Here is a 13,115-nt window from a genome sequence, read left to right as displayed (position 1 = left end):
ATTTTAAATATGTTAGTTTTGCTCTTAACTACTGACATTAAGTTGTAAAAGCTGTAGATTCTTTTTTCAATTTGGCAAAGTGGTGGGTTCTTATCTAATTGGAATTTTCTTGTTTGATACATGTTGGTTTAAGAGCTGTAAACAAAGCCAAGTAAATAAATAATAGCTGTTTCAAATGAAGTATAAGTTATATATGTGCTAAAAATTATCAGGAATTTTTCATGATTTTCCAAATACTTACAAATTGGATCTTATAATTCAAGCTTTCAAAACAACTTGAATTTAAGTAGACTATTTACTTTGTTCAAGATCTGTTTTTAAAGGAACTCAAGAAAACTTATGAACTTGTATATATTTTCCCTATAAAATTTTAACACTTATCCACACATTATACTGTGTACTATTTCACCAGTGAAATACTAATAACGAATTCATGTAAAACATCCTTTTAACCTTTACAGTTACCTGTTAAGAAGGTTCTCCACTTCTAGAACTTCTGCTATAGACTCTTCGTTACCAGAAAGGAGACGAGCTTGAAATTTTCTGTCTTGGAAATCATATAGCATCACAATGATAAGACTGTTCAAATGATCTGGCTACCAAGGGGAAACACAGAGAAGGAATAGAATACAAAGAATATCTAACAGCAGTATTTCCCATTCCATTATTTTTCAAGAGAGCAGGAGTATGACTATTTTCACATCATCTGATTAAACTGGGAGATAGAAAAGGACTGCAAACTAGAAAAAAATTTAGTAAAAAATAAATTTCAAAAAGGACAATTTCTGGCATGTTCACTGAAATGAAAGGGGTAGGATCTCTATTAGAACCTTGGAAGTAGGAAAGAGTTGAGGCTGTGTTTTGAAGAGGTCTTAGCATTAAACAAACTTGTTATTTAAATCCCAAGGCTTATTTTTAGTACTTTCTAAATAACACTCATGTGACAGCTAATTATATAAAAGTTATACACTTACTATTGTGGTACTTGGGAAGATATAGCTGTCTATTAATATAGTTTCCAAAATATCTTGATCTGCAAAACAAAGAAAATGTCTGTTATGAAAACACCAAAGCTGAAAATGAAAACTTTGGAATCAAAATACACTTTAGCCAATATTGCAAAATACTTTTACTTTCATATCCAAAATATACCTTAGTTCTTGATAAAAGACCCAAATTACAATGGCATAATGAAATATTTGTAATCTTTATGAATCCTAGACCCCTGTGACCCAGGCTCCACATGGTGTTGTTGTTGTCTATTGTTTACTTGCTAAGTTGTGTCCGACTCTTTGCAACCCCATAGACTATAGCCCACCAGGCTCCTCGGTCCATGGGATTTCCCTGGGCAAGAATACTGGAGTGGGCTGGCATGCCCTCCTCCAGAGGATCTCCCAGATGAGGGATCGAACTCACATCTCCTGCGCTGGTAAGTAGATTCTTTACCACTGAGCCACCAGGAAAGCCCAGGCTCCACATGGAATCATAGTCAAAGGAGCATTATCTGAATAGCTGAGGTAGTCATAAAGGAATTTCAATCTTTAATTTATATCCTTGAAAAACATTAAAGAAGATCTAATTAATAATGTCTTATCCTTTTATGTACTGTTGAATTCAATTTGCTAACATTTTATTTAGGACTTTTGTTCTATGTGTATGTTCATGAAGGATATTGGTCTATAATTTTCTCTTCATAATATCTTTGTCACTGTTGGCCTTATAAAATCAGGGTTATGTTGGCCTTATAAAATTTGTGGGAAATATCCCCTCTTCTTCTAGTTTCTGGAATAATTTGAAGTAAATTGGTGTTATTTCTTATTTAAGTATTTGATAAAACTCACTAGTGAAGACACTGATAAGATGACACTTACTCTAAGACCCAAATGACAAGGAGTTACCCGTGTAAAGATCCAGGATGAGACTGCATTCTGGTCACAGGCATAATTACAAAGGTATTAAGTAAAAACATATGGACATATTTTGAAACCTCCACAGGGCACATGAGTTATAATGACTTAACTAAATATACACGTCATATAACAAATGCTTTAATCAGTTAACAGAAAGCTTGTATAGCTTCAATTCATCAGCGTTTGTGGAACACCTCCTACATACACAGTACACATTGGATTTCAGTTTTTATCTAGGGGATGGGAAAACTAATAAGAAGTGACAAATTTGGGAGAACAGACTCCAGTTTTCACAGGAAATCTTTCAGGTATCATTATCCACGTTTTAGTCACCAATTATGGCTGTATTGTACAAGGCAATATCCCCATTTCACTTATGAGGAAAATGAAGTTTATAGATTCACACTCTTAGTACTTGCAAACCAAATCCTATCTACTTCATAGTTTCTCAGCATGGGTCCCAATTTTTGTCATAGAAAATACAGTCATCATAAGAATGAAGGCCTGCTAACACAGGAGACCTGCATAGGCTGTAGAACTTTGAGCAGTGGAGTTACTGGACTCCTAAAAAATAGGAGAGGCAGAATGAAGGAAAAGAAGACAGAACATTTGATTTTGCCAACACTGCATTTTTTCCTTAGAGCTCTTGTCAATTGTGCAGAATGCACTGCCTTTATATATCTACAGTTTAAATAATATTCTCACACAGCAATATGAACATTAATTATGTATACTCTTTGTGTGGGCCATGCATGTGGGATCTTAGTTCCCTGACCAGGGATCAAACAGATGCCCCCTGCATTGGAAGCACAGAATCTTAAACACTGGATCACCAGGTAAGTCTCTAACAATGTGTATTTTAGATAGTGCTTTCTATGTGATACACATTGTTCTAAAATGCTTTCTATATATTAATTCATTTAACCCTCTCAAACAATCCTATGAATTAGGTACCATCATTATCCCCATTTTATAGATTAGGAAATGAGGCACAGGGTGGTTAAGTAATATGTTCAGGGTCACACAGCAAGCGGCAGATCAGGGAGTCAAACCCAGGCAGTGTGATACACAAATGCATTCTCACCACATTGCGCTGCCTTTCCTGTACTTACTCTTACAACACACCACACTGGCTAAATAAAACACACTGCTAACGACGGAGTTATCAGGACTTTTTGAAGATTGCAAAATTTACCTATCCTAGTTCAGCACAATAGCTCCAATTATCCCTCATCTCCCACTAATTCAAAACTCTTCTCTTTAGTCTCTTGAAGGGAACTCAATCCTCATTCCTCATGTTTCCAATGTACAAGGCCTTCCCTAGAGAAACACTCCTAGACTCTCTCCCTACCTACTCATCACTCTACATGAAAGGAAAATTGAGTTTATTTAGTTAGTGAAATTGGAAGAAAGGATGGGGCATATCTTACTCCTTACCCTTCCACTCTTTGTCTGCCAGTGTTTCTGCAGAAGGTGGGTGTGCATTCTAGACTGCTCTCTGCCATGTGCCTTGTGAGTTGGGTGGAGGGACCTGCATTTCTTCAGCTGTGTCTGGATTAGATGGAAAGTTCTAGTTCTACTTCTAAAGTATTTCACAAGCCTGCCTTGACTGACAATCTAAAGCCATGTCCCTGAACATTTTTTTTTCTCTCTCTACTGGTTACAAACTCAGGTGTAAGAAAGTAAATGCTAGTTGCTCAATCATGTCCAACTCTTTGCAATCCTATAGACTGTAGCCCACCAGGCTCCTCTGTCCATGGAATTCTCCAGGCAAGAGTCCTGCAGTGGGCCGCCATTTCCTTCTGCAGGGAATCTTCCCGACCCCAGAGACTGAACCCAGGTCTCTTGAATTGCAGGCAGGTTCTTTACCATTTGAGCCACCAAGGAAGCCCCAGGTGTAAGAGGGGTGCTATTTATAGGACCCCTAAAACTCACACAGTCTGTCTGATCATCCCTCCCATCCTGGAAGAAAGATGGAAGATGTTTCTTCTTTTGTCTTTCCCCCAGGTTCTCCTTCTCTGTTTTTATTATGTGTTCATAGTGTTTCCTTCAGTGATCTACTTTATATAATTCACTTCTAGAACTTACATTTCAAGAATGCCAAGGCTGAAAGGGAATAAGATGGTAGAGTAGAAAGATGTGGATCTCACCTCTCCCCATAAACACACTGAAATAACTTCTATATGTGGAACAACTCCCACAGCAAACTAACTGAAAACTGGCAGAAGAACGGCTATAAAACCAAGTTAGCAAGAAAGAGCTCTACATAACTGGACAGCGGCACTTCCCAATCCAAAAGGGTGAATATCATGGCCCCATTCACTCCACGCCACAGCCTGGAGTGAGACTGGTGCAGAGATTCAGTGTAGCACAATCTTCAGCTCTACCACTCCAAGTGGGGAGCAGACCCCACCCCTGACAGGGCAGTGACAGCCACGGAACGGAGAGGACACCCTGCTTCACATGCAGTACAGGCTCTGGACACCACAATACCAATCATACTCACAACAAGGGGAACAGATAGTAAAATAGAGCTCATCAGTCTGCTAGACCCTGAGTTCAAAAAGGAGATAATAAAACGCTAATGGTATTAAGAGTGTCGATAGAAATGCACATCACCAAACAATGAACTAGAAACTATAAAGATGGACCGATAAAAAATAGACAATATAATTGTCAAGATGAAAAACAAATCTAGAACCAATGAATAGCAGAGTAAATGCCATAGAACAAATAAGTGACTTGGAAGATAGAATCATGGAAATCACTAAATGAGAAGAGCAGACAGAAAGACAATGAAAGAACAAATGCAACATATGAGATCTACGAGATGATTTCAAACATGACAACGGACACATAATAGGTGTTATAGAAAGAAAAGAGAACAACAATTGAAAGTGCATTTGAAGAAGCTATGGATGAAAACTTCCAAATCCTAAAGAAGAAAACAGATACCAAGTACAAGAAGGACAGAAGGTCCCAAACAAGATGAACCCAAAGAGACCCATACCAAGACATATCATAATTAAAATGATGAATTTATTTTATCTTATTTGGCTGTGCCACATAGCTCGCAGGATCTCAGTTCCCCAACCAGAGATTAAACCCAGGCCACAGCAGTAAAAGTGCCAAGTCCTAAAAACTCAACTGCCAGGGAATTCCCTAAAACGACAAATTTAAAGATAAAGAAAGGATTCTAAAGATAGCAAGAGGAAAACAAAGAGTCAGTTATAAGGGAACCCCATTATCACTATCAGTAGATTTCTCTGCAGAAAACCCTGAAGGTCAGAAATGAGTGGCATGATAGATTCAAAGTGCTGAAAGGGAAAAACCTGCAAGCTAGGATACTCTACCCAGCAAGATTATCATTTAAAATAGAAGAGAAGTTTCTCACAAGCAAAAACTAAAAGAATTCAGCAATATTAAACCTACCCACATTCAGAAAACTAAGATCATGGCATCTCGTCCCATTACTTCATGGGAAATAAATGGGGAAACAGTGGAAACAGTGTCAGACTTTATTTTTTTGGTCTCCAAAATCGCTGCAGATGGTGACTGCAGTCATGAAATTAAAAGACGCTTACTCCTTGGAAGGAAAGTTATGACCAACCTAGATGGCATATTCAAAAGTAGAGACATTACTTTGCCAACAAATGTCCGTCTAGACAAGGCTATGGTTTTTCCAGTAGTCATGTATGGATGTGAGAGTTGGACTGTGAGAAAAGGGAACCCCATTTCCCTTTTGATGCTTTTGAACTGTGGTGTTGGAGAAGACTCTTGAGAGTCCCTTGAACTGCAAGGAGATCCAACCAGTCCATTCTAAAGGAGATTAGTCCTGGGTGTTCTTTGGAAGGAATGATGCTGAAGCTGAAACTCTAGTACTCTGGCCACCTCATGTGAAGAGTTGACTCACTGGAAAAGACTCTGATGCTGGGAAGGATTGGGGGCAGGAGGAGAAGGGGACGACAGAGGATGAGATGGCTGGATGGCATCACTGACTTAATGGACATGAGTCCGAGTGAACTCCAGGAGGTGGTGATGGACAGGGAGGCCTGGCGTGCTGCAAATTCATGGAGTCGCAGAGTTGGACACAATTGAGCGACTGAACTGAACTGAAAAGAAATATTGAAGGATATTCTCTAAGAAAAGAAACAAAAAATTTATAGGACAAGGAAAAACGCAATAGGATAGGCAAATATATAAAAGGATTGATCATCACTTCAGTTCAGTTGTTCTGTCATGTCCAACTCTTTGCGACCTCATGGATTGCAGCACGCCAGGCTTCCCTGTCCATCACCAACTCCCGAAGCCTACTCAAACTCATGTCCCTCATGTCGGTGATGCCATCCAACCATCTCATCCTCTGTTGTCCCCTTCTCCTCCCACCTTCAATCTTTCCCAGTATCAAGGTCTTTTCCAATGAATCAGTTCTTCACATCAGGTGGCCAAAGTACTGGAGTTTCAGCTTTAGCATCAGTCCTTCCAATGAATATTCAGGACTGATTTCTTTAGGATGGACTGGTTGGATCTCCTTGCAGTCCAAGGCACTCTTAAGAGTCTTCTCCAACACCACAGTTCAAAAGCATCAATTCTTCAGTGCTCAGCTTTCTTTGTAGTACAACTCTCACATCCATACATGACTACTGGAAAAACCATAGCTTTGACTAGACGGACCTTTTTTGGTAAAGTGATGTCTCTGCTTTTTAATACGCTGTCTAGGTTGGTCATAGCTTTTCTTCCAAGGAGCAAGCATCTTTTAATTTCATGGCTGCAGTCACCATCTGCAGTGATTTTGGAGGGTACATAGATCAAAACAGAATCAAAAATTGTAAAAAAAAAAAAGTTATAACTACAATTAACAGTTAAAGGATATGCATAACGATGTAAAATAGGACATCAAAATCACAAAACGTGGGCGATGGCAGTATATAGATCTTTTACAGTGTGTTTCAAATTGGATGACTATCATCTTAAAGCCAGGAGATATAGCTTTGAGTTAACGTACTTGAGCTCCATGATAACCACAAATCAAAAATATACAACAGTGTATTTGAAAAGAATATAAAGGAAATCAAGCATACCACAAAAGAAAATTATCAAACCACAAAAGGAAAAAGAAACAAAAGAAACAGAACTACAAGAACTGAAAAACAAGGATTATATGGCAATTAGTACATACATACCCAGTATTACCTCAAATGTCAATGGACTAATGCTTCAATCAAAAGACACACAGTGGCAGATTGAATGGAAAGACAAAACAAAACCAAGAACCTGCAATATGCTGCCTATATGAGACTCACTTCAGGGTGAAAGACATACACAGACCAAAAAGGAAGAGATAAAAAATAGATAGCTCAAGAAAACGGAAAACAATAAGGAAGCAGGGGTAGCCATATTCACATCAGACAAAATAGATTTTAAAACAAAGCCCATAAAGAAAAGCAAAGAAGGGCATTATATAATGATAAAGGGATCAGTGCAAGAAGATAACATGCTTGTTAACATAAATGCCTCCAATAGAGAAGCACCTAAATATACATTAAAAAGAAATACTAACAGACATAAAGGGAGAAACTAACAATAATACAATAATAATAGACCTTAACACTCCATGACGATAATACAATAATAAAGGACCTTAACACCCCACTGACATCAATAGACATATTATTCAGAGAAAAAACTCAGTAAGGCAACAGAGGTTCTAAATGACACAATCATTTGAACTTAACTGATATCTACAAAACACTATATCCAAAAAACCAGAAGACAGATTCTTTTCAAGGACACATGGAACATTATCTAGAATAGATCACATACTAAGTCATAAAACAAGACTCAATGAATTTAAAACGGTAGAAACTATTTCAAGCAGCTTTTATGACTGAAATTCTATGAAACCAGAAATCAATCACAGGAAGAAAAATTGAAAAAAAATGAACATATGGAAACTAAACAACATGCTACTAAAAACCCAATGAGTTCAACAATGAAATTAAGACTTCCTTGATGGTCCAGTTGTTGAGAATCTGCTTCTAGTGCAGGGAGCGTGGGTTCAATCCTTGGTCAGGGAACTAAGATCCCACATGCCACAGAGCAACTAAGGTTTTGAGCCACAACTAGAGAGTCTGTGTGCCACACAAAAGTTCCCCATGATGCAATGAAGATCCTGCATGCAGCAACAAAGACCCAACACAGCCAAATAAACAAATCAAAATGTATTCAAATTGGAAGGGAAGCAGTAAAACTGTCACTATTTGGATATAATATGATATTCTACATGGAGAACCCTAAAGTCTTCACACAAAAACTATTACAATTAATAAATGAATTCAGCAAGGTAGCCAAATATATAAATTTATTGTAGTTCTTTACACGATGAAAAAGAAAGGTTCTTTTTAAAAAGTTATCTCATTTATTGCATTAAAAACAGCCAGGAATAAACTTAAACAAGGAGGTGAAAGACCTATACATTGAAAATTACAAACACTGATAAAGGAAACTGAAGATAATTCAAAGACATAGAATGATAGTCCATGCTCTTGGATTGGAAGAATTAGTATTGCTAAAGTAAGTGGTCAGTCTACCTAAAGCACTGCACAGATTTAATGCAATCCCTATCAAAATACCCATGACATTTTTAAAGAACTAGAACAAATAATCCTAAAATGTATATGGAACCACAAAAGGCCCAGAACTGCCAAAGCAATCCTAAGGAAAAAGAACAAAGCTGAAGGTATATCCCTACCAGATTTCAGACTATACTACAAAACCACAGTAACCAAAGTAGCATAGTATTAGCACAAAAACAGACATAAAGATAAGTGGAATGGAATAGACAATCCAGAAATAAACCCACATACCTACTGTCAGCTCATCTAAGCTGACAAAGGCAAGACTATACAATGGAGAAAAGACAGCCTCTTCAGCAAGCAGTGTTAGAAAAACTGGACAGCTATTTCTATCAATAAAATTACAGCACCATCCATAAAAATAAATTCAAAATGGCTTAAAGACCTAAATACCACACATGACACCATAAAACTCCTAAAAGAGAACTAAGACAAAACATTTTTGGACATAAAACGTAGCAATATTTTCTTAAGTCAATCTCCCCAGGCCAAAAAAAAAAGAAATGAGACCTAATTGGTCAAAAGCTTTTGTACAGCAAAGGAAACCATTCACCAAACAAAAACACAACCTATGGAATGGGAGAAAAGATTTGTAAAAAATGTGACCAGCAAGGGCTTCATATTCAAAATATACAAAGAGCTCATACAACAGGTAGCAAAAAAACAAACAACCCAATCAAAACAGGGCAGAAGACCTAAATAGACATTTCTCCAAAGAAGATATACAGATGGCCAACAGGCACACGAAAAGATGCTCAACTTCACTAATCATTACAGAAATGCAAATCAAACTACAATAAGATATCACCTCACATCAGTCAGAATGACTATCATCAAAAAGTCTACACATTACAAATGCTGGAGAGGGTGTGGAGAAAAGGGAACCCTTGTATACTATTGGTGGGAATGCAAATTGTTGTAGCCACTATTGAAAATCATACGGAGGCTCCTTAAAAAAAAAAAATTCATATCGTCAGTAATCCCACTCCTGGGTATATATTCAGAAAGGGCAAAAACTCTAATTCAAAATGATACATGCACTCCAGGGACCTCTCTGGTATCCAATGGCTAAGACTCTGTGCTCCCAATACAGGGAGCCTGGGTTTGATCCCTGGTCAGGGAACTAGATCCCACATGTCACAACTAAGAAGAGTTCACAGGCCGCAACAAATTTCAAAGATCCCACATGCCAAAACTAACACCCAGCTCAATCAAACAAATAAATAAAAGTTTTTAACATTAAAAAAAAAAATACACACACTTCAATGTTCACAGCAGCACTATTTACAACAGCCAAGACATGGAAAGAACCCAAGTGCCCATCAGTAGATGACTGACTTAAGATGTGGAATATATATATTTATATATATACACAACAGAATATTACTGTCATAAAAAAGAATGAATGTTACTGCCATTTGCACCAACATGGATGGAACTATAGAACACTATACTTAGTGAAGTCAGAGAAATACAAATAAGCTATCACTTATATGTAGAATTTAAAAATAATGCAAATAAATCTATATACAAAACTGAAACAGAATCACATAGAAAACAAACTTACGGTTACTAAAGGGGAAAGAAAGGAAAGGAGGGACAAAATAGGAATATGGGAGTAACAGGGATTAACTACTATAAATAAAATAGATAAGTTACAAAATTTATTGTATAGCATAGGAAACTATACTCAATATCTTGTAATAACCTCTAATGGAATATAATCTGAAAAAATCAGTAACTGAGTAATTTAGCTGTAACCTGAAACTAACAGGATATTGTAAACCAACTATACTTCAATTTTAAAAAGAATAATTATAAATATAAGCACATGGGGTTTTTGTATCCATGGAAGGAGGGAAATTTGACAACCTTCATTCATGTTGTCAAACATTGTTGCTAGGAGAATTAAGTACTGTCCCTAAGACTCCTTTGAGAAAGGACAATAGAAAGCTTGTACCTGGTCTCTTCTGAACTTTGTCCTGTGTACATTTTTCCAGTGCTGACCTTAATCTTAATCCTTTCATTGTAATGAACTGTAACTATGAATATAACAGCTTTGCTGGGTTCTGTGAGTACTTCTAATGAATCACTGAACCTGAGGGTGATCTTAGAGATCCATGACTACAGTTAGTGATTCCCAAAGCCATAACTCAACTATACATTAAGTATTTGCCAGGTTTTTCACTGACAGGTTACATGAATCTAAAATAACCAGATTACTGACATAACCAGTTCCTTGGACTGAGAGGTCACCAATAAGAGGTAGGAGAAAGAATTAAGCCAGAAATAAGATCAACATTCAGAAAACTAAGATTATGGCATCCGGTCCCATCACTTCATGGCAAATAGATGGGGAAACAGTGGAAACAGTGTCAGACTTTATTTTGGGGGGGCTCCAAAATCACTGCAGATGGTGACTGCAGCCATGAAATTAAAAGACACTTATTCCTTGGAAGGAAAGTTATGACCAACCTAGATAGCATACTCTAAAGCAGAGACATTACTCTGTCACCAACGGTCCATCTAGTCAAGGCTATGGTTTTTCCAGTAATCGTGTATGGATGTAAGAGTTGGACTATAAAGAAAGCTGAGCACAGAATTGATGCTTTTGAACTGTGGTGTTGGAGAAGACTCTTGAGAGTCCCTTGGACTGCAAGGAGATCCAAACAGTCCACCCTAAAGGAGATCAGTCCTGGGTGTTCACTGGAAGGACGGATGTTGAAGCCGAAACTCCAATACTTTGGCCACCTGATGCAAAGAGCTGACTCATTGGAAAAGACTCTGATCCTGGGAAAGATTGAGGGCAAGAGGAGAAGGGGACAACAGAGGATGAGATGGTCAGATACATCACCGACTCAATGGACATGAGTTTGGGTCAACTCCAGGAGTTGGTGACAGACAGAGGCCTGAAGTGCTGTGGTTCATGGGGTCGCAAAGAGTTAGATACAACTGAGCAACTGAACTGAACTGATGAGCAATAATTTCAGGAATACCTTCTTCCTCAATTTTTTTTCTTAATGGGTTATTCATTAATTTATTTTTTAAGAAATCATTTTGCCAGTTTTTCTTCTGTTTTAATATTTGGTAGTCATTGAAACATCCAGAGATTCTTTGAAAAATAAATTAGCTTCTAATACTCTACTTCTCTGACATAAGTCAAACTTAATAGGAATAGATTATTCTTCATTACCTTCTTTAGTAGAAAACTGACCTTGCATCTTATTTAGCAGAGTAAGAAAAGGGGTTATCATTTCAAAAATCATTATTCTGAACCCTTTAAACAATTAATCAGAAAAACACACTCTCTGCCTTGAAAGAGCTTCTACACAAAGGACATCAACAAAAGGGCAAATAATAAAACTAGAAATCATAAAAAATAAAAAAGATGATTATTACCCAAGCTCTCTTTAGTTTGTGCATTAACCTTTTCACCTTTACTGTTCCTATAAAACCTTACAGAAGAAATCCTGAGTTTTCTTTCCTGAACCATGATTCCCTGAACCTATGCTATATAAGCCAGATGTTGAGTTTATAAAATATTACATGTGAAAATATTGAAAGAACACTGATAATACATAAGACAAAAGTAAAATATATAAAAACTTCCAATATTTTAAAGCAAAATATCAGGCTCTTAATTACCTTGGAAATCCACTGCGTTTAGGAATTCTAGCTTCATCCCATATGAATATTCGGAAATTATTCAGATGATAATTTAAAGCAAGATATTATTATCATTAAGAAGAAAACAACAGCTGTACCAAGTAAACAACCAAAGCCATCTCATCTTAGAATTTGAACTTATGAACATTTCAAGGAAAAGTAGGTTTATAAAGGCCTATGATGACAATGAAAGAGAGTGAAAAAGCTGGCTTAAAATTCAACATTCAAAAAACCAAAATCATGGCATCCAGTCCCATCACTTCACAGCAAACAGATGGGGAAACAGTGACAGGCTTTTTCTTATGCTCAAAAATCACGGCAGATGGTGACTGCAGCCATGAAATTAAAAGATGCTTGCTCCTTGGAAGAAAAGCTATGACCAACCTAGACAGCATGTTAAAAAGCAGAGACATTACTTTGCCAACAAAGGTCCGTCTAGTCAAAACTATGGTTTTTCCAGTAGTCATGTATGGATGTGAGAGTTGGACCATAAAGAAGGATGAGTCCCGAAGAACTGATGCTTTTGAACTGTGGTGTTGGAAAAGATTCTTGAGAGCTCCTTGGACTGCAAGGAGATCCAACCAGTCAATCCTAAAAGAAATCAGTCCTGAATACTCACTGGAAGGATTCATACTGAAGCTAAAGCGCCAATATTTTGGCCACCTGATGTGAAGAGCTGACTCACTGGAAAAGACCCTGATGCTGGGAAAGACTGAAGCCAGGAGGAGAAGGGGATGACAAGGGATGAGATGGTTGGATGGCATCACCGACTCAATGGACATGAGTTTGAGCAGACTCCAGGAGATAGTAAAGGACAGGGAAGCCTGGCATATTGAAGTCCATGGGGCCGCAAAGAGTCGGACACAACTGAGCGATTGAACAACAAATGACAATAATTTATCTA

General features: G+C 37.4%; 1 protein-coding gene across 2 annotated transcripts in view; it reads right to left on the bottom strand.

The window, feature by feature from the left end:
• The window catches only part of NSUN7 (NOP2/Sun RNA methyltransferase family member 7), a 48,577-nt gene that overhangs the window by 32,953 nt on the left and 2,509 nt on the right, over positions 1-13,115 (bottom strand). For both annotated transcript variants that reach the window (XM_004009785.6, XM_027970950.3), the window contains exons 3-4: positions 975-1,033; positions 466-596 (exon numbers count right to left, since the gene is read on the bottom strand). In XM_004009785.6, coding sequence (XP_004009834.3) covers positions 466-596; positions 975-1,033 — 190 coding nt within the window. The remainder of the gene's footprint in view (positions 1-465; positions 597-974; positions 1,034-13,115) is intronic.

Source organism: Ovis aries, chromosome 6, assembly GCF_016772045.2.
Source record: "Ovis aries strain OAR_USU_Benz2616 breed Rambouillet chromosome 6, ARS-UI_Ramb_v3.0, whole genome shotgun sequence".
Classification (NCBI taxonomy): domain Eukaryota; kingdom Metazoa; phylum Chordata; class Mammalia; order Artiodactyla; family Bovidae; genus Ovis; species Ovis aries.
Note: the sequence above shows the minus strand (reverse complement) of the source record. Positions and strands in the feature narration are given on the sequence as shown.